Source organism: Musa acuminata, chromosome BXJ2-11 (genome assembly GCF_036884655.1).
Source record: "Musa acuminata AAA Group cultivar baxijiao chromosome BXJ2-11, Cavendish_Baxijiao_AAA, whole genome shotgun sequence".
NCBI lineage: Eukaryota > Viridiplantae > Streptophyta > Magnoliopsida > Zingiberales > Musaceae > Musa > Musa acuminata.
The window spans coordinates 25,336,880-25,359,590 of record NC_088348.1 but is presented as its reverse complement, the minus strand read 5'-3'; the positions used below and the strand labels follow the sequence as shown (position 1 = coordinate 25,359,590).

The 22,711-nt window shown below is 40.4% G+C and overlaps 2 protein-coding genes across 11 annotated transcripts; both read right to left on the bottom strand.

Annotated features, from left to right (window-relative positions):
- Window positions 1-142: 142 nt before the first annotated feature.
- Window positions 143-6,593, bottom strand: LOC135626445 (uncharacterized). 7 transcript variants are annotated; one of them, XM_065131744.1, is made up of 6 exons: window positions 6,295-6,593; window positions 5,568-5,877; window positions 5,117-5,195; window positions 2,721-2,839; window positions 1,616-1,741; window positions 143-645 (listed from the first exon to the last, which is right to left on the bottom strand). In XM_065131744.1, exons 2-5 carry the CDS (start codon window positions 5,868-5,870, stop codon window positions 1,631-1,633), a joined length of 612 nt encoding a protein of 203 aa, XP_064987816.1. In that variant the 5' UTR covers window positions 5,871-5,877; window positions 6,295-6,593; the 3' UTR covers window positions 143-645; window positions 1,616-1,630. The 7 variants fall into 7 exon arrangements, with proteins under 7 accessions (XP_064987816.1, XP_064987810.1, XP_064987813.1 ...); XM_065131738.1 differs by lacking the exon at window positions 1,616-1,741 and having other exon boundaries at window positions 6,295-6,587; XM_065131741.1 differs by lacking the exon at window positions 1,616-1,741 and having other exon boundaries at window positions 5,568-5,847; window positions 6,295-6,587.
- Window positions 6,594-8,430: 1,837 nt separating this feature from the next.
- Window positions 8,431-22,293, bottom strand: LOC135626444 (uncharacterized). 4 transcript variants are annotated; one of them, XM_065131733.1, is made up of 9 exons: window positions 21,915-22,293; window positions 21,754-21,846; window positions 21,276-21,380; window positions 20,888-21,058; window positions 12,598-12,696; window positions 12,384-12,512; window positions 10,990-11,169; window positions 8,816-8,932; window positions 8,431-8,752 (listed from the first exon to the last, which is right to left on the bottom strand). In XM_065131733.1, exons 1-9 carry the CDS (start codon window positions 22,248-22,250, stop codon window positions 8,588-8,590), a joined length of 1,395 nt encoding a protein of 464 aa, XP_064987805.1. In that variant the 5' UTR covers window positions 22,251-22,293; the 3' UTR covers window positions 8,431-8,587. The 4 variants fall into 4 exon arrangements, with proteins under 4 accessions (XP_064987805.1, XP_064987806.1, XP_064987807.1 ...); XM_065131734.1 differs by having other exon boundaries at window positions 20,888-21,040; XM_065131735.1 differs by lacking the exons at window positions 8,431-8,752; window positions 8,816-8,932 and adding an exon at window positions 8,939-9,753.
- Window positions 22,294-22,711: the final 418 nt, after the last annotated feature.

Genomic DNA, 22,711 nt, shown 5'->3' with positions numbered 1-22,711 from the left:
AATTTCGAGTGCAGAAAAGCTAAAAAATGGTGGCGCCAACCATAATGTCTGAACCAGAATTTGTGGACTGCCATCTGCTATTTCCGTAGGTAACTTTTAGATCAGTGGAGGTTTACATGAATACAGGTTGAGGCCCCAAAACTGACAAAAATGGTTTTACGCCGCAAACTATATTGGTTAATATATATAGAGCTGAATACAGTTATTAGCTTGATTACAGATGGGTATAGCAAATGAAATTTGAATGCATATATAAACACATCGACTTAAAAATTTAATTGGAGAATGTTCCAAAACCTGTAGAAAAGAAACTAAAAAACTGGTATCAGAATGGAGAACGAATTCAAGAGCATGGCAATGGGAATCGATAGGAGGCCCCCGTCGAAATGCACAAAAGATCTGCTTGGGGTGGTCACGTTAATGGGTTGCTGGAAGGTACACGCGATGAAAACTGCTCATCGTAAGCTTCCTCCGACAGGTTGGGCATTTCTTCTGTGCCTGAATGGAAGACTTTATGCATTGCAGGCAAAAAATATGGCCACAAATAGTTGATGATGCATCAACCAAAGCATGCAAGCAGACAGGGCAGGTGAAGGTGGGTTCCTTCCTAGTTAACACCACAGGCTCTGGTTTGGATTTCTTCCTCTGCAGTTTACAAGTCAAAGTTCGGTGTGAATAATTAACAAGAAAGATCATAAAAGCGAACAGACGAAAAGAGAAACATAAACAGGTAATAACTAAGATTTTCAATGGTTATGCACATGGATTACTTAAAACTATTGATTTAACAGCTATGTATATGAAGAGCAAAGAGGATTAAAACTCTTGCTCAGCTATTCAAATGAGGACTCTGCCCTTGCACCAAAGGCCAGGAATAATTTGTTCCCGTGACACTGTTTAACTAAAAAGAAACCAGTTTATAAGTTTCCCCAAGGCATCAATGTACTTAGACTTCAATAACAACCAAGGAAAACCCCCCCACTCCTAATAGCAAATACCAGTTAATGAAACATTATAGCAGCCTAAGATCATCCAATGCATATATATAGTACCATATGATGGAGAGCCTGGTTGGAGAATGGGCATCTGTTTCACCTATCAAAGTAAAAGGAGCCACTTCCAGCATTGCTTGTGTGGCTGTTAGGAAATAGGGGATAAAAAAGAGAAAATTCTGGCAAGTATTATAGCCCCTGTACAACATGAAAGTTTTTAAGGGCATTATCTTCTATGGTTCATAGTCTGATACCGTCCAAATGCCAATCAGTCACTTCCACAAGGTAAGAAAACTAGGACTGCTCAATGGTTTCATTATGTAAATATCTGAAATTTGGATTTTTATTATCTCATTTGGAAAAGGCAGAAAGCAAAGTGTTCATTGCAAAACACGAGAACATTAATATAAGCCTCACATCTGGGATGAAAACAATGTCATGTTGCGAGAGCAGCAATGTGAATATAAGTTGAAGGAAAATTATCACTATATTAGTTTCTTCATTCCCAATGATTGGAAAGGTCTAATAATAACAAAAAGCAAAGCACTCCCATCTCATGATTGTGTCTCTAGAAAGGAAATCTAGTTGCAACTACATGTGTAAACCCTTTTTGTGAGACTTACTTTTTGATATGCCACTTATAACCTCAATCTAGGCAAGGCACAAGTGCCTTGATGGGCCTCACACCATGACAAGCCTTTAACAACAGTGTCCAGTGCTGCAGTGGAGGGTCCAAATGGTCCAGACATCTGAAGGTACACATGAAGATTCATAAGAGGATTGATTCACCACCAACTTGTAGTTGCCCGATCCCAAGATTTCAGTTCAATTGTAAGTTCACGAGGAAAAGAGAAATTGTTGTTGAATGGTTTGATACAACAAGCACTAGTAAATAAACAAAAATATTTTCATATGTCATATCCTCATGACACAATTATTTATTCATGCAATTTGGACTCCTGTCATGCTTTTCTATCTGGCATGTTTTAAAATCCTGCTTTGCCTTTTTAAGCTCCAATTGCAGTAAACAAGTTTGCTTCTTTTGAAAAGTCCTTTAGGTGAACTGATTGGAAAAGCATCAGATGGCCAAGGGCTTGCTAGTCCTAAGAAAATGATAGAGGAAACCAATATTCAGTTATGTTCTTATTTGAAGAGGGATTTGCAACCAGGGGCAGGTTCATACATGATCCCATAAAAGTAACAAAGAGCACGGTCTCTTGTCTCATTACTTCTCTTTCCATCTTATTCCAATTTACTTATCCCTTGGTTACTCTCTCTCTGATCTCTTTTTCTTTACACAACTATTCCTGCAATTGAGAGCATTACTTAATATTTTACTTCAATCCATTTGCAAACATATTCCCTTACTAGTACCACAGAGCATATCATATAGTAGCATCTATTCTGCTGTCCTGATGCTGATCGATGCTGTAAACCAGAGCAAAGTTTCAGATAATACGATATTATTCAGAAATTATGTCTGTTTAATTTCCTTCTATAACTGAAACTTCAAATAAGGAAAGCTCACAAGGCTATTATTTAGATATTGTTTGATTCCTGATATAATAAAGCTGAAAATACAGGAAAAGCCTACCAAGACATCATTTAGATAATTGCAAAATGATTGAATTAATTACCTTTAAAATAAGAGAAACTGTTTATAGCTAAATGGAAGATTAAGCAACAGAATGTATTAATATTACAAAAAAAAGGAAAAACCATTTTTACCTTTGCAATAAGATCCTGTTCTAAATCGGGATAAAGGTCACAATTAATAATTGTCCTGCTCGTTGAACTTCTTGGACGCTTGTTGCGAGTGTTTGAAGATGATCTAGCCACTCGTTGTTCTACAACAATGACAAAAGGATGAGTGAATACCAGACAAAACAGAAAGAAAATAAAAAAATAGCCATATGGCAGTTATAATAGTAAAAGTAAAAGCAAATCAATTAAATTTCTCAAGATTAATGTAATATTCATATAACACATGGTTTTTGGAAACACACAATCAAGATTGGACAAGAACTTTGGCCACCAAAGTTGGTCAGATGATCAGACAATCCAAACATAATCAAGCAATACTGATGGGCTGTAGCTATTATAAACTAAGTTGGGTGATAGAGTTATGCCTTCCTATTGGTAATGTATCAGCTCATCTATACTTATGGTTTGAAATTAACTCCACAAACATTTTAATGTTTTATTTCTTAATCTTTCTTACTTCTCTTTCACTTTTTTTTTGGGATTTCTAAGTATCGAATCTCCACTTTTTTCACTGTCATTACTTTCCAATTGAGATGCCACATTGATTCAACCAATTTGGACCAATACCAGGAACATGTCCTACAAGCAATAGCAGAACTATTCTCAACTTTATGAATCTTAAAAAAAGAAAGGATCTAAAGGCTATCTGCTTTTTGACAAAGCTTGTTGTCATAAATGGATAAGAAGTGGGTGAATGTCACTCAACTCTGTTTGCCAGTGCACAAAAACATTGTTGTCCATCATTAACACCCTTACAAAAATTCATCCTATCCAAGCAGGAGATCATGATTCCTATCAAGGAACTGAATCTAGGAGGAGAGAGAATGGAGGGGAGAGAATATAACAAAAAGTAAACATGAACAGTAGTTTAATTCATGAACAAAAAGTTCATTTACTTTCCAAAATCAAAACCAAACCCTTAAAAAACACTCATGTAGCAACTTAAATTTTTTTAATTCATATTATGTTTCTATCAAGAACTCCTTATCACCCAAACCAATACATAACCATTACGGGCACGAAACTCGCCTTCTCCTTCTCTTCCTACTCCCTGGCTTCGCTCGACCTCCATCGACAGCCTTTCCATCCGCTACTTGTCTCTTTTCAGGTAACCTCCTCCTTCTTCCTCCTTTTCCTCTCTCTTCCTCCCTCCTTCCTCTTCTGCCACCATCTCCTCATCCTTCCTCTTCCTCCTTTTCCACCAGCGCTCCTCTTCTACCTTCCTCTTCCTCCTCTATCTCCACCACCTCCTTCATTAATACATAGCGGTGTACCAATTGTCAGGACACTGGTACCAACAATACATACCGAATCCGGTACAGATTGTGCTCCTTAGTTTCTATCAAATATCCTATCAACATAAATTGAATATTTGCTTTGCCACCTATATTATTGCATTTCTCTGTAATCATTGAACTTCAACCATATGAATTATGTATATAAACCATACTTCACACCAAACCAGCGCATAATATTTTGGTTTAGGATGGATTCCAGAAAGAAACAGTTTGCTTACATTTGAAAATTTTTCAAGCCACAATTTACAGGTTCGGTCTGCAGTTCCCTAGAAATAAGACCAAACTGGACCGTCCAGAAACTTATACATGTATTGAACCATGTCAGGTTGGATTAGGCTATCCAAGACCTCAACTGAAATCTGGCTGAAACCAAATTAGACTACCATGGATTAAGTTTGTTCTCAAAGACATTAATTTTAAAATTTTATACACACAACCAAGGACATCATCACAAGGATTAGTGTTAAATCACCCATGAATTTCTTAGCTGCATAAACCTAAAAAATGTACAAGGTGTTTGTGCACTTTTGCAGTCAGAACAGTTAAGACTGTTGGGCTATTGTTAACTAACAATATGACTTTGTAATAAAGAGATGATAAGAAACAAAAGACAAAACCGCAGAATAGTTATGCCAACCTAGTGGATAGAAAAGACTTAGAGCTTAAAAAGGTGTAGTCCAGCACCATACAATATTAATAAAAACTATATCTATCCTTGAGCCCAATCTCTATTTTCTTTTTAACTTTCAACTCAATCAACTTCTCCAGAGCCTACTACAACATCAACAAAAACCATTTTTGCATCCAAAGTTGATGCTTAATTCTGAAAAAAAAAAAACAAAGATAACACAAATGTATAATTGACTTCACAACATTAAGCAATTTAAATAATCTTCTTCGAAATTTGTGGTGACATATGAACTATGGGAAAATAAACAGAGTACCAAAATGATCAATTGCAACATTCTCATAGCAAGGGCAATTTATATTTGCACTAGCACTTGGGATCTCATACTTTACATTCATATAGTTCATCAAATAGCAACAACAGCATAAACAGACCTGCTCTTCTATAATTTATCCCCAGGTCTTCATCCGGGACGACAATCACAGGCTGGCTCCTTCTAAAGGAGTCCCTCCCCTAAACCAATAAAAACAGAACTCATTACCAAATGAAGCACAACAAAATGCTTGAAAAACAATCAACCACATAGATACATTGGTTTACAACATAATAATAATAAGAAATATAACTCAGATCATCAAACAAATACAGTCTGAGGCATCCTAGCAATGATCAAGTTCACATATATGAATGGTTCATTACAAGACAATATATAGTGCGTGACTCCAAAGATAAGATTGATCTTCAACTCTACTAAATGAAAGCAAGTGTTTCATCCTATCTAGTAACTCTAATAAAATAGAGAAAATTATTCCAAAAACTAGAGATAAAGCTAATGCACTTATACACGAAATAAGTCTCCTCCACATAGGTTACAAGTCGAAGTACCTGAGGAAACCCTCTTGAGGATGCGAGGGTCACAACCTCATCCTCTATCGATTCTAGATCAATGATCGAGTTATTTAGACGATCACTTGGTGGTGCGGTAGACCCTTGCTGCGATTCAATAGCATCACCAATCTGGGTAATGGAAATCCATGGATGCCTAGAACCAGAAGTCCCCTCAGCCAGCCAGCACTCTAGCGGCGGAAAGTTGAGGTCCAAGTTCAGAACCATCTTCCCACTTATATCATCCCGCAGGGACATCGTTGCACCTCGCGTTGATGGTCTAAGCGTGTTCATGCTAGACATCAGTATGCTTTACAACACAAGGAAAACATAGATTTTCAAGAACGATACATTATAAGAAAACGATCTGTGCAAAACAAAACGGAAACAGAAACTCTTATGGCCTATTTTTGACTTTCAATCAAATAAAGGGAAAGTATAAAGAAAATAGAATAAGATTGTATGATCGATCAAGAAATTCCAAAAGGTCAAGTTTTTTTTTACTAAAGAAGAAATTCCATCACGATTTACCAAAAACATGAGATTGATTACCTAACGTAAAATAATAATAATAATAAATTAATAATAACAATAACAAGTTTTTGCGCCAACCAATTCTTAAAGGTATTCCTACATTGATTAACAAAAACTACCACCAAATCTACAACAAGATCACAAAAAGAAGAAAAAAAGACCCATATTATATGTGGTCCACAAAAGCTCATACATGTGGATGGTAGAAATCCAACGAAGAGCGAAGAAATCCAGGAAGTATCTAAAGAACCTCGAAGCGAGTGCAGAGTTTTCAGGAATAAGGAGCAAGAAATCGCACCCCAACCAGCGAAATTGGGGGTACGAATCGACGGAAAATGAGACGATCTTTGCTGGATACGGCCTTTAGGGGGCTAGGGTTTTAGTGGACGATCGAGATGGATCGAAGAGGGGCGCGAGGGGGACGAACGCGACGACGGAGAGGCCAAAAAGAACGACAATTTTCCCCGATTTCGTTCGCCGACAAATTTATAGCTCGTATTCCGCCACCCACACCGCTGCTGAAATAACAGGTGACGTAACGGACCGCACACGTGCGACCTGCGTTGCGTGTGCGGTTGATTCCCGAAGCGCGATTTCCCTTGCATAAATCGACGGATGTTAAGTGTGCCACGCGTGCACACGTAAAGCCATCGACGGTGGAGGATTCCGTAAAATCCAAAAGATCGTGTAGACTACGTGTCGCAGAACAAGTGTTCACAAGGCCACGGACAATGCACGTGTGGCAGCGCTCCGATAGACCATCTTTCCATGAATCAACGGATGATAGATGCGCCACGCATGCACGTAGATAGCTACGGACGGTGTAGATTTCCGCAAACCGTATGGATCGTGTGAACTGCGTGTCGGAGAACAATTGCAGAAGCCACGCGTCAAGCAGTGCCGCTGATTCACGCAGCGTTCCGCTCGACGCCAACGCGACACGCATACACGTAGAGAGAGATGAACGGTGATGGATTGCGCAAATCCGATTGATATCGTAAATTATGTGTCGCAAAACAGATGTTCGGACTGTCAGGGGTGACGTGGCATGTAAAGACCTGACCTGTGAAAATTTTCCAGGGTGATTGTATCCAGCCCTAAATAAGGCAGTCCAACTAAAATATTTTTGTGCTTTGGTAAGGAAAAAAGTTATTAACGTTCTATTCAACCTGATATGACTCATGACTTAGATTGAGATACCCCCGAGGTACAAACTCGGTACTCCTCGAGGTGAGTACATGAAGATTAAGATCGAGATAGGTTCTCAACTCGATCTCTTTCACATCCAAGTTAATCCCACAGGTGAGATGAAAAAAATAAAAAAAAAAAGTAAAAACACTATAAAAGCTCATAATCATATTGAAACTAGTAATAGAGTGACAGAATATTTCATAAAATATTCTACAGAAAGATAGTCTCTAACCGCTTCTAATAGTCTTCTCTTAGGTTTTTGTTCACATAGGCGATAGAGGGAGGAGATAGCCAATAACTAATTGTTCTAGACTATGTTCACGTGGACTAACTGAGAGAGTATGCTTTGCCTCTCTTATGCTAACTCGATTGTCACGTGAAGATCATATATCAGGTGATAATTGGTCGATGAAGGTATGCTTCGATTACTCTTACGGAGAAGTGTTGAAGCACAATGGTTTCATTCGATTTGTGGCAATGTTAAGGTTGGAGGGAGGGTCCTAATGTTCTATACAATTCTTCGAGTTGGTCTAAAGCTGCTTGATCTATGTGTCTCAAGTATCTCTCTTAGGGGGTTGAGTTTTTAGACCCATGTGTCTCGAACATGACTTCGTGATCTATGCCTTGGGGTCTCTCATCAGGATGATTGGGGCAATATAACCTATGTCCCTTGAACATGCTTGAGGGGGTCGAGGGAACTTGACTATGATATGTACGAGAAATGAATGTTCAACATCACGCCGTAGGAATTTTTATTCTTGTTTCTCGAAATCCTACCAATTTTGCTGTGTGTGGTTATTATTTAATATTTATCACAACTTCAATCCAAAATATTTGCTTTCAATTTTGGACATTTTGTTTATATTTCATATTTCTTTTTCATCTGCTCTCAAAGTTGAATCATACACAAATTCATTGTGTTTGTCAGCTAAAACTTAATCCTCCTAAATTATCAAACTTACAACTTCATTCTCTACTTATAGTCGTAATATTTGATGTATTAATACATCCCAAACTCCGTCCTTACCTGTTTAAGATTTGGATTGTTTCTTGAACAATATCCAGTGTTCGATAACTATTTAAGACCACTCAGCATTGCCCATTGACACAACTATTAAGCGGATTAAGCATAAGGACATGGAAAGACAACTAGTTTCAATCTCATTTAATTCACCAAAAACACACAAATAGTGCACTGGCTCTCGTACAATCATTTACATTGTTTAACAAGTTTAGCTCTTTACAAATAGATCAAGTGTTCAACAGACAACGATGCCATGATACTTTCTGCAACTTTAACCAGCCGAAGAACCATGCAGTTTATTGGCAACATAGAGGAGATGATTGATGTTTGTTTGTGGATAATTCTGCAGTAGCTTAAGGTTGGAAGTGAAATCGCCGGCCAAGAGACGTTTTCTGACCAGGATCAACATGGCACAACACACCCTAAGTAGGGTTTCCTGCAATCACAAGGATACTTCACGTTAACCGAGCAAAGGAAACAAAAAAAATGACATCAATACCTGAGGACCATCGGGATCACTTAAAAGTGCATCCCATATATGAAGGCTGTCCACAAAATTGAACTCCTGAGTCAAAAGCAGTGTAATCCATCTGAACGCATAGAATTGGGGATTGACCTTCAAAAAAAGAAAAAAAATTCATTGCCACCAGTTAGATACCTTTGTGTTTCGACAACTTCTTAAGAAACCAATGCATACCTTTAAAGTCATATTAGCAGGAAACAACGCTAGTCTCCAAAAAATTTAAACTAGAAAACCACTTAAGAAACCAAGGCAGACAGACATTTAAGTCATACTAGCAGGAAACGACAATAGTCTCCAAAAAGTTAAACTAGAAAACTACTTATGCAAAGCATTTAACAGAAAGAATCTAATTTCATGTACTGGTAGGTAGTATACTGGTCCTTGGGCAGACATGTGCATACCATCGAGCATTTCGTGTGCAAATTAGTGCTAGTTATCAAGGGGGCAGTGGCAAACTCTCAGCACAGCACAAAACTCCTCATGATGATGATGCTTGGGTTGTCAGTATGATATTCTTAATAGTGATCAGGAAAACAATCTCAGAATCAAGCATGTCTAACTGCAAATGCAACATGATTTTCCATACTATACCATATATCAAGACAAATTGCTTCAAGCATAAGCATAAAAGACAACTGGAAAAAGAATTTGGCATGATAATTGTTGTTAATTAATCTGTCTTTCCAAAGGGCCACTAACAGTATGATTTGAGGGTAACACAATCCATATTGATACTATCCGGCAGAAGTCACAAAATTGCATCCTCATCTAAGGGGAAATTATTCAATGAAAAAAAAATTCATAAAAAACCAGCAGTAAACTGAGATGACCACACTTCCCTGATTTTCCAAGAATACAAATTAACCTTCCTCAAATGTGCGTACTACCAACAAATGAGTTCCGAGGTCCCCAAGCTACACATGATTATCACTTAATTAACATCATATTAAATTTAAGGCAACAAACTACAGAAATCAGGGGAAACTAAAAATTGAAGCCTGCTATATGCTTGATGCAGCTCTGAATAAAGCTGTCAAGATTAGGTTAGATCTGATCAGATCCAATTAGATCGAACAGCTTAATTTTAAAAGTACTGTAACTATCATTTGCTGTTTGTACTAAGAAAGCACAAAAACATCAACAAAATAAAACATCTAATCCCTACTTGAACCAATATCTGATAGGCCGGATCAATGAGGTCAAATATAACCTGTCCAAGACTAAAGTTTGATTTATTTACTGATTTTACCAAGAAAATTACCAAAAAAATTTGACCCCCCACCCATTAGGATAAATAAAATCTTTTCTGTGCCTTCTCTACAGCAGCGGAGGTTTCTAGGGAACCTGCACAATACATGCTCTAGCCAGCGGCAAGCAACACAGCTTGCTAACGATGGCTCTGGGTTTTCGTTGTAATATAGTGGTTCATACAATCGGTTTTCTTATTTTATGACACCTCTGCTTATGGTGAAAAAAACAAAACATTGCATTCTCTTCTTTGATGTGTCGACTGCACTCTGCTGCACATTTCATCTTTGCCCCTAACAAAACTGTGACATGTGAACCAGTACTGTCATAAGGATGACAGAACAGATGAGATATAAAAAAGGGAAAAAAAAAAAAAACAAATAGACAAGGGGACTATAGAATAGTGAAAAAGAATTGAGAAGTTCAAATAAAAACCCAATATTTAGTTGGTTTTGAAAAAAACAGAAGCATGATGGGAGATAGAGGAGACAACAGGAAAAGGAAAGAGTGATCCAATTAGAATGAAGTGTACATTAAGTAGGAATCAATTTTGGTTATTGCCTCTGTAGTCCAAAAACACCAAGTTAGCTCAAGTTGGACTTCCTTATTACTAAAAGAAATAAGTGGAAAACATTTAAGAATAATTCAATCCTGGCAAGGCATCTCATATAACTAGTTACCTAGAACCTGATGGATTTACATGCAGTAGAACTTTTCCATAATTAAATCAACATTCCAGGGACAAATGCCAAAGACACCATGTAGTACACACTACCAAGTAACTTGGTCCATAAAACTGAAAAACAAGATGTTATATGAAGTGTACCACAGAGGCAGTTTCCAAAATGTTAATCACAATTACAGGTGGATGACATAAAAATAATTCTAGTAATTTCTCTTACTTTTGTTGTAATCTCTAAATGACGCCAAAGCTCCCCATCATGTTTCTTTAGTAGCTCTGATAGTTTACTGATTGTATAACGAATGCCAACTACACTATTATCAAGCTTTTGACAGAAATTGTCTCTAAATCCACTCAATAACTCAACAAAACAAAAGAAAGCATCTGCTTCAGCATACACCTGCACAAAAAAAACGAAAGTTAAAGTTCAAGGAGACCAAAGAAAATCAAGAAAATGATTTGACACCACAAAATAGGATTAGAAAAGCACAAATTTGTCATTTGAAAGAAAAAACACTGTAAAATAAATTGTCTATATCTTCCTCGTTAAGTTTCATATAGAAACATGTTAACAGATACCATCACATAATGTTAACAAAATAACTTGGTCCAAGAGAATGGATATTTATCAAGATTAAAAAGCGACAGAAATGGTTCAAATCCAATCACCTAGATTTGGCTCATATGCACTCATCTGCTAACCTGGAAACTATACCATACTTAAGAAGAAGAAATAAAATGATGATACTACTGCATACGTTATCATATAGCCAAGTAATAACCAATGAGAGTAACCTGATATATAGCAAAATGTAATAAAAAGTCTTGAAGAGTAGTTTGAAAAAACAGTTGTTATAAACAAAATTTCTATAGTAAATGAATTTACATGATTCAATATTTCATACAGAATAACATTCTGTAAACATTGCAGATAGTAGTAAACATGAAGTCATGTACACTATCTGTCAAAAGAATATGAGAAACTACACCATACAAAAAATTTCTACTTTTTTAATATATTTACTAGGCTGTATGGACATAATTCATATGGAACTGCAACTCATTATGAAGCTAAAATGACTCTCTAACAGCTGCCCACCCAGTTAAGGCAACCATCATGCCATCTCACTATGAACACTTAATATATGTCAAGAAGGATCCATGAAAATCGAATAGTCACAGTAGGTATCAAAAAACTTGGATCTTGAAAACAGGACCATGGAAGCAGAAGACCTCACTCTGTACTGGAGATACTAATATTTTAATCTAAAATGGATATGACTAATAGGACTTGACTGTAATAAAGTAATGGATTCTACCAAAAACATAACGAGTTTAAACAATGTTGAGTGAATAAAGAGATAGTTTCTGAAAGAACTACAAAGCCTATTGAAGGCAGAAAATCTTAACAGTTTCTGAAAAAGAAACTTGTAATGCAAAGGGAAAAAAAATCAAATATATCTTAAATATAATGAGATCTATTAAAGAATGGAAGTATTTTGCTATTAGTGGGAATAACATATGGTGTCCTAACAGATTCTGTATTCACAAAACAACAAGAAATTTATGAACAATGTCGCATGGGTGACACAGCAGTCGTTTCAGAACTCATACGGCGTTATTTTGATCTGGATCATTTCTCAACACGTAGAAAAGAGGTGCTAATATTTCGTTCATCCCTTGTACATATCTTATGCCTGGATTCAACTTTGCAAAGATAATGAGTATGTGCCTCAGGGCCTCCTGCCAAGAATAGAAGTTAGTTAATTAGTTAATTAATACAACCAACTTAAGAAAACTACTCTCTGTTGAATAAGAAACCACTTGCCTGATTAGACTTCGCAAGGGATGAATCCCCACAGAAAAATTGCATGTCAGGATGAGTGCGCTTTACATCTCGTTCAATCTGTTCAATGATCTCTGTCTCCTTAAATAAGATGAAATGAATACATATTAGAATTAGATTGATATCCCACAACTACAAAAAGGAAGCCAATTACGAAAACAGAAACTCTAAATGTGGTAAATTTATGAAACATCCCAATTCAGATATTGTTACAGAATCAATCTGTAAGAAAATGCCAATAGTTGATAGAAGTATAGAACAATGTTAGAATCGTGTGGACATCAGCATCACAATTATAATTTGGGTAAACATCATAATGCATGATGCCTGTAAACAAGCAAAGATTTAACAAGTAATTGAAAAGCAATTTGTGGACAAATACCATTTCAGGGCTGTAGCTTCACCTTGCAGAAATCTTGATACCAAAATACATGCAGAAGGAAAGAAAACTAGAAAAAAAATTTGCTTGAGAAAGATTTTCCTCTCCGTCTTATTTTTCTAAGAAATTTTCTTTTCACAGTTTGGAAAAAATAATCTCACCGCACTATCACGAACGGTCGTCGTGCACCCGCAACAACTTCGTTCAACGAACTGTTCGTCGCTTTTACATGCTTGTACAAAGATATGGCAGCATGTTTTGCCTTGGTTTTGTGTGTTTTGGCTTGAAAAATGTAAGCAATGACAGTTCGCAGCGCTACAGTGCGACCACTCGCCGCGCCGGGCCAAACTGCCCCAAAATGGCTCTGTTTTCATGTGCCACGACCTGTTTTCTGTAGACCGCAACCTCATACGAAACGTCAACCATCTCAGCACCCTGGAACCCCCCGGGTGGCACCAAGGGAGATGGGGCTTCGGGGTAGTGTTGGGTGTTAAACAATCTTCACAAGTTTGCACGATCACTTGACGAGAACTTGCCTTCGCGCTCAACAGCCGGTGAGTAGTTGTTTATGGACTTGCAACTGTTCGTTCTACCTTATAAAGTTCTTATTTTCTCCTTCCTCTCTTTTCTCTCTTGCACTCAAGGTGCTCGCTGAATTGCTTGTAAAGCTTCCCTCTTCACGAGACGTCGGGGTTTGTCTGTCACTCGTTTTCAATCTAATCAACTTTCTATTTTAGGTCCTTCGGGACCTGCACGAGGCTGTAACTAGGTTGACCCTTTGCGGACGCATATGTCGCAAGGGCGCCTCATGACTTAGGCAATCCCAGCTAAGTCTGAGGAGTTGGCGCAAGGGTGCTTGACGACTTAGGCAACTCCAGCTAAGTTCGTGACTTTGCTGCAAAGGTGCCTCACGACTTAGGCAATTCCAGCTAAGTTCGTGACATTGTGATATTAGAGCAGGCAAGCAATTCGAGCAAGCAACAAAGAAACTTCGTAATCTCGCCATAGTAAAGTATCGTGGCGAATCGAGCAAGACGGGGCAAGCCGGACCATTGCCCCAAGCAGCCGCAGGTGGGCTGCAAGTGCAAATTCGCTCTCATGCAGGTGGAGCCGCTCTGGAGGATCGTGGAAGCGAACATGATGAGCGAGAAGTTGGCTACTCTCCGCGAGCAGAGGAGGCGCAATCTGAAGCACCAATCGGGAAAAAAATCCATAAGGAGAGACTCACGACGGCGGAAACCCGCCTAGATGTTCTTGAAGCGAGCTTGGAAGAACTCTACCAAGGCCAACGAAGGCTTCTTAGGATAGAGAGCTCGCAAGAAGAAGGTGAATCCCGAATCGACAAGGTTGAGGCCCTAGTCGATCGACTTACAAACGATACCAAAGACTCTGTGCAACATTTGCACGAAGTCGTGGCGGAACTCACTTTTAGAGTGACAACGCTCACAAGGGCACTAAATGCAGAAGGGAGCAACACCCACGTTGCAACGTCACAAAACTTGAGGGCACTTGAGCCTCATTGCCATGGAGGTGCTAGGGACACAAAGGAGCTTAAGAATTTCTTGTTTGACATGGAACAGTACTTTCGAGCTATAAGGCTCGATTCTAAAGTTACCAAAGTTTCAATAGCAACTATGTATTCGAATGGGGATGCAAAACTTTGATGGCGAATCCGTTGGGAGGAGATCCAACAAGGTCAGTGTCGAGTGGACACATGGGAGGAATTGAAGCAGGAGTTGAGAACTCAGTTCCTACCCGAGAACATAGAGTTCGTCGCAAGGAGGAAGCTGAGACAACTCCGCCAAAGTACTTCCATTCGAGACTACATGAAGCAATTTTTTGCACTAATGCTGGACATCCAGGGCATGTCCGAGAAGGATAAGTTGTTCAGCTTCCTCGATGGTCTGAAGCCATGGGCTCAACAGGAACTGCATCGAAGGAATGTCACCGATGTGATCGGGGTAATTGTGGTCGCAGAAAGGCTCATCGACTTTGTTTCCTCATAGGACTGAGGGAAAAGTAAACAATCTTCAGGAAATCGCCTTCCAAAATATTCTCGAGGGAAGGAGCCCGGGGGCGAGCAAAGGAAGAAGAGTTCCCACAAAGGGCCAAGCTCAAAAGGCTAGGCCCCAAAACCTGACGGATGTTGCATGTGTGAAGGACCGTATGTGGTGAGGGAATGCCCACAGAAACAAGCACTCAATGCCTTAACAGCTTTAATCCACCCCCCAAATCGAACAAGGGCAAGGCCATCGCTCTTAGTTCGAGTAGTTCGGAATCCAGCAATGACGATGAGGAGTCGCAAGGACCCGGATGGGAGCAATGCGTTTGTTGAATGCTTTGTGGAATCAAGTGGGGGAGAACACGAAGATAAAGTCACATAATGCAGGGAGCAGTGAGCTGATGTACGTGGACATCAAGCTCAATGGCCAAACAACCCATGCAATGGTGGACACGGGCGCTACTCACAACTTTTTTGCCGATCGAGAAACAAAGCGACTTGGGCTGATTTTGGAGAAGAACCCAAGTCGGATGAAGGTGGTGAACTCAGAGGCTAAGCAGATCTCCGAGTTGGCAAAGGGAGTTCCCATCAAGATCGGAACATGGAGCGGGAGCATAAACATGATGGCGGTGCCACTAGACGACTTCCAAGTGATTCTCGGAATGGAGTTCATGCACGCGGCGAAGTTGGTGTCAATGTCGTTCCTGAACTCCCTATGTCTGATGGGAGGCGACGACCACTGTGTGGTTCCCGTCTCTCAGAGTAGAACCAAGGACCCCTAATAAATATCGACATTACAATTGAAGAAAAGGGTAGGAAAAGGAGAGTTAACCTTCGTAGCTTCTGTGAAGCTAGAGCCACTCGACGGGGAGGCCATTCATGAACCTGCTGTGGTCGCAAATGTTCTGAAGGAGTTCACAGACGTTATGCCACCTGAGTTGCCGAAAACTCTACCGCCACGTAGAGGCGTGGATCATCACGTTGAGTTGGAGCCTGGAGTGAAACCTAAAGTGAGACCGCCATATCGCATGTCCTCTCCAGAGTTGGAAGAGCTCAGAAAGCAGTTAGACGAACTACTAAGCAATGGTCTCATCCGCAATTCCAAAGCACCATTCGGAGATTTAGTCCTCTTCCAAAAGAAACAAGATGGAAGCCTCCGACTATACGTCGACTATTGAGCCCTCAACAAGGTAACAATGAAAAATAAGTATCCCATCTCGCTCATCGCGGACTTGTTCGACCAATTGGGCAAAGCAAAGTATTTCTCCAAACTCAATCTTCGGTCGGGGCATTGGCAAGTGCGCATCGCTGAAGGCGACGAAGCGAATACTACTTACGTGACCAGGTACGGAGCGTTTGAGTTCTTAGTGATGCCTTTCTACTTAACCAACGCTCCGGCCACATTCTGCACTCTTATGAACCAACTATTTAAGGAGTATTTAGATAAGTTTATGATCGTCCACTTGGACGATATAGTCGTCTATAACCAAACGCTCGAGGAGCATGTCGAGCACCTTCGGACAATTTTCAAGGTTCTCAGGGAGAACACTTTGTTCGTGAAAATGGAGAAGTGCTATTTTGCTCAAACGGAGATTTTATTCTTGAGGCATCGAATCGATGATGATTCCATTCGAATGGACAAATCAAATGTGCAAGCTGTTGTGGAATGGCGAACTCCAAAGAAGGTACCGAAGCTAAGATCCTTCCTTGGTTTCGTCAGCTACTATTAGCGCTTCATAGTTGGATAATCGAAGCGCGCAACTCCACTGACGGAGTTGTTGAAGGAGCGGCCTTGAAGATGGTATGACATATGTGAAGTTTAATTCCAAGATCTAAAGGCTGTTGTGCTGGAAGAATCGGTGCTCAAATTATCGAACTATGGGGAGCCCTTCGAAGTCCATACAGATACTTCAGACTTCGCTATTGGGGAAGTACTCCTGCAGGAGGGACACCCGGTAGCCTACGAGAGCCGCAAGCTCAATGAGACCGAGCGGCGGTATCTGGTGCACGAGAAGGAGATGACAGCGATGGTCCACTGTCTACGAGTTTGGCAGCACTACCTTCTCGGATCACGATTTGTGCTAAGAACGGACAACATTGCTTTGAGTTACTTCCAAACTCAAAAGAAACTCTCCTCAAGGCAAGCACGATGGCAAGACTTCCTGACCGAGTTTAATATGGCAATGGAGTACAAGCCCGGAAGAGCAAATGTCGCGATCGATACGTTGAGCCGGAAAGTGGAGCGGGTGAATGCCATACAGCCGGAGGGCGGAGGCCAAGCAAGTCAGCTACACTCCAACTTCCTTTCTAGGATCAAGGATGGACTGTACAGTTATCCCCAGGCAGTAACCCTGATGCAACTAATCAAAGAAGGTAAGACACGACGATTTTGGATCCAGGCTTGACTCATCTACACAAAAGGGAATAGGGTTTATGTTCCTCGAGTGGACAATTTGAGGCGTGAACTCTTGAGAGAGTGTCACGATTCCCTTTGGGCAGGACATCTGGGCATTCACCGAACATTGGCTCTCGTGGAGAGGGCCTTCTACTGGCCGAAGATGAGGACTGATGTGGAGGAATATGTTCGAACGTGCCTTACTTGCAAACAAGATAAGGTGGAGCAACGAAAGCCGGTGGGACTTTTGGAGTTGTTGCCCGTACCAAAAAGGCCGTGAGAGAGCATTTCCTTGAACTTCATATCAAGCTTAACGACGGTAGGGGGACTCGAATCGATACTCGTGGTGGTCAATCGATTTTCAAAGCATGCAACTTTTATTGCTGCACCCCTACATTGTTTAACAGATAAGGCGACCAAGCTGATGATGAAGAATGTGGTGAAGTATTGGGGAGTCCCGCACAATATCATTAGTGATCTTGATGCTCGGTTCCTAGGACGATTCTGGACCGAGCTATTCAAATTATTATAGTCTAAGCTATACTTCTCCATAAGCCTACACCCCTAGACCGATAGCTAATTGAAAGGATAAACTCGCTCCTTGAGCAATATCTTCGGTATTACATGAGTGCCAACCAATGGGATTGGATGAAGCTGTTGGACAGAGCCCAATTCTCTTACAACTTGCAGCGGAGCTCTACGTCCAACAAAAGTCCCTTCGAGATCATTATAGGACAACAACCGTCGACTCCTCACACCTTGGCTATCGGGTATACAAGGAGTAGTACGTCAGCATATCACTTTGCAAAAGAATGACACCGAAATGCAGATATTGCGCGGGCTTACTTGGAGAATGTGGCCAAAAAGATGAAGAAGTAGGCAGACTTGGGAAGGCGACCGCAGGAGTTCAAAGTCGACGATTTGGTGTTGGTGAAGCTTCAACCAGCATCACTCCAATTATTTAGGTACAAAGTATACAAAGGATTGGTGCACGAGTATGAAGGAACCTTCCTAATTATCAGTAGGGTGAGCAACGTCTCCTACAAATTGCAGCTACCGGCGTGGCTCAAAATTCATAATGTTTTCCACGCCAGCAACTTGAAGGCCTACCACTCAGATCCGTAAGATGCTTCCCGAAGTATTCCAACTTGGCTAACCCTAACCAGAGCCTCCAACGATATGCGCGTCGAAACCATTTTAGTGGATCGCAAGACGAAGCTACCCAATGAAGCTAAGCAGATTGAGTACTTGGTGAAGTGGAGAAAGCTTTCTCGGACCGAAGCCAGTTGGGAGCCTAAAGACACCCTACGACATGAAGAAGCAGCCATCAAAGCCTTCCAGCATGCATCGATGAGGGCATCAACAACTTAAGTGGGGGAGTATGTCACGAACGATCGTCGCGCACCCGCAACAACTTCGTTTAACGAATCGTTCGTCGCTTTTGCATGCTTGTATAGAGACATGACAGCATGTTTTGCCTTGGTTTAGTGTGTTTTTGCTTGAAAAATATAAGCAACGACAGTTCACAGTGTTGCAGTGCGACCACTCGCCACGCTGGGCCAAACTGCCCCAAAATGGCTCCGTTTTCACATGCCACAGCCTGTTTTTTGCAAACCGCAACCTCACGCGAAACGTCAGCCATCTCAACACCCTGGAACCCCCCGGGTAGCACCAGGGGGGATGGGACTTCAAGGTAGTATCGGGTGTTGAACAATCTTCACAAGTTAGCACGTTAACTTGATGAGAACTTGCCTTCGCGCTCGGCACCCGGTGAGCAGTTGTTTGTGGACTTGCAACTGTTCATTCTACCTTCTAAAGTCCTTGTTTTCACCTTTCTCTCTTTTCTCTCTTGTACTCAAGGTGCTCGCTGAATTGCTTATAAAGCTTCCCTCTTCACGAGACATCGAGACTTGTCCGTCACTTATTTTCAATCTAATCAACTTTCTATTTTACAGGTCCTTCGGGACCTATACGATGTTACAACTAGGTTGACCTTTTGCGGACGCATATGTCGCAAGGGCGTCTCATGACTTAGGCAATCCCGGCTAAGTCTAAGGAGTTGGCGTAAGGGTGCTCCACGACTTAGGCAACTCTAGCTAAGTCCGTGACTTTGCCGCAATGGTGCCTCATGACTTGGGCAATTCTAGCTAAGTCCGTGACAGCATGTCGACATTTACATAAAAATAAATGTCATATTTTAAGCAAATATACAAGGATTTTCCACATCTTAGGTTTTACACCAAAAAAAAAATAGAAATTGGATTTTCTTAATGAAAATTACCTTCCACTCTTAAGTAAAATCCATTCCAAAATAGACATAAACCTCAGTGACACTTAGCATGCATTTTTTTGTTATCATCGGATGATTCCTCTATATGTAGACTATGCAAAGCATTAGAGTTTGCACAAGTAGTTCCAAATATGTTCATAATGTGAACTAAAGAAATCCTTAGAATAGTCAGTTCCATGGCCAAGGGCAAAACTTGGTACAATGGTAAGGCTACTCTTTTATGACCTGATGAAAGTTTGAGCTAAGGAAAAAGGGGTCTCCATTTGTAGGGTTAAGGCTGTATATATTGATTCCCGAAGTATTGATGAGACTCTCATGATTAAGAAAGATACCATGAAATACAAGTTTGAAGATTCACAGGCAGCCATGATCCAGGTACCTAGAAGGAGTTGAAGGCCCATTGTTGATATGTTGTGGAAAGCCCATTGTTGCAATTCTTTTGGTGGTTAGCTAAATAGGACAAACAAGATTGTGAAAAGGATCCATGAAAGCTGCCTCTCTACTTGCATAGGTAAGTCTATGTATATTGACCTTCCTCTATACCCGTATAGGCACGAGGTTCATACATATGGTTGTCCTTATGGTTGTAAAAAGGGGTTCCTTAGTTTTTGAGGTCTGGAGTACCTGCAAAGTTGAAACCCCTAGTGCTATCAAATAAGGCCCACGCCACCAGTGAGTCAAGATGAATACCCACGAGTCACTTGACCAACTTATCCTTGGGTTTATTGTATGTTCTGATACTAGTTCCACTACCATTGCAAGTGCTTGTATTACTGGATCTATCCAAGCTTACATTTGAAATGATAATGGCGTCAAGCAAACAAAGACCTAAGGGTAGTGAATGTCAAAAGACCATCACAAAGGCAGATTCCTTAGTCATGGTGTAAATCCCCAAAAACAGGAGGGAACCCATGGCACATTAGATCTTTTGTGAATCAGTTGATTATATTCTAATTTCAACTTTTGCAACTTTGTACATAAAATTCATACATACAAAGTATACAATCTATGCATGAAAATTCATAGGTAGTTGATGATGCAAAAGGGCTGCTAATAAACTTGCTTATTGAAAAACTCTTTTGAACTAAACTAGTTATGATTGATGACTATACATATCTTCTATATGAGCACAAGATGGGTACAAAAGTATGAAGTAGCAGCTTACCTGTAATGAGAAAAACATTCTGGCAGACCCAAAAGCCTTACCTGAAAGAACTGATTCCAGACACTGGTCTTCCCAAGGCTCAAAGGGTGCTCATCATGAGTTATTTCAGATCTCATCAGGAAGCCACGACCTCCAGTTTCCAATGCTTCATTTTTATGGCCAACAGATTCTTCCAACCTTCGTGCCATTTCCGACTGACTAGCAAAAGCAATCTTTCAAAAATTATAGTATGCAACAATAGAAAACAAACACAAAAACAGCGGTAATTCCAAACTTCCTTCTGTAATCAGAAATTTTCATGAGCCATGTATGTCTCAAGTGTCAAGAAGTAAATCAGCAGACTAAAGGTCTATAGCTCCAAAGATATAAAATCTATAATTTTAACAGTCAAATAGTAAATCAAAAAACAGAATACTGAAGAAGACCAACAGGGTTCATTAAAAACTCCTCCTTAAAAGCCTTGTACTGAGACCGCTTCTTGGCCAGTTCTTGCATCCAGAACTCACGTTCATATGGCAAATAACCTAGTAGAAGCTGTCATCAACAAAAAAAAAAAAAATGTCACTTTCTAGCGCCAATTTCAAGAACAAGAAATTGAAGAGCTCGAATCCTTTTGAATGCATGACATAATCCATTGCCAACAAAGCAAACAAACAGTTTTTTGTTTTTTTCTTGATGAGAATAATAATGAGAATCATATAAGAATTGTATTCAATTCAAGGCAAAACATGTGACATAAAAGGTTCGTATTCAAGAACCTCAGCTTTTTTCCATTGCCAACAAAGGGAGGCAAAAACTTGTAACCAAAATCTTATTTTCAAGGGCAATTAAGCAAAAGAAATCATCAAACTCAGAACAGTGTTAACTAAGAACGTGACAGAAACATGGATTCTTTCGAGACCAAGACCTTCCACACTATCGACCGGATTCCAGTGCCATCAGGGATGCCCTGCGAGGCCAATCTCCGCAGTTCTCCAATATTTACCACCTTCTTCGACAACTGAACACGGATTCGTCAGCCATAAACAAAAAATGGAACGGAAATAACGAGAAAATGACGTATTATACTTCGGCTAAGAGCTGGAACTGGCGGGAGACCTCCTCCTGCGACAACCGCGAGGGGCTCCGATCATCTGGCGGAGCATCGACCGAGGGCCTCGGGGCCTCCGACGGAGGCTGAGGCGGCCGAGGGGGCGGTGGAGGCTTGGGGATCGGAGCCCGCGCGGGGGCTACGATCTTGGGAGAGGGCGGCGAGCGGGGCAAACGAGCAGCGGCGGTAGTGGAGGCAGAGGCGGGGGGCGAGGATGAGGACGCCCAGAGCGAGCTGTTGAGCCACTCGGGCACGCCTTTCTTCCCCATTGCCTTGGCGTCGCCGGTGCCGTTTCCCGGCGCTTCGGCTTCCATCGGAGTTTCCCAAGCTCGCTCTTCATACAGAACCGAGAGATCCAACTCGTCGCTATAAAGGCATCTTCGTAGACAAAAACTCACGGAATGTACGTGGCACCTTTTGATTTGGTAAAAAACACCCTATGCTGTTTCAAAACGAGTAGCACACGCGGAAATTATGTATGTGATCAAACCCCTAATCCAAAGTTAAATATTGTTAGTAATTAAAATTAATGATGTGGGGATAATAATTATTAAGTGGAAAAAAATTAAGACGATAGCCCAAATAAAATATCATTTTTACAAGTTCACATGAATATTGAGAGTCCTGATATGCTCCTAAATCCAATATGGTGGAAGAGGATAAGTCTTAGCTTAATTTAGATGGATGTGAATTTTGATTTAAGTAAGTGATGACTAAAAATGTATGAAAAGTACAAATAAATATGTAAATAATGAAATATATACTGTGTGCATTT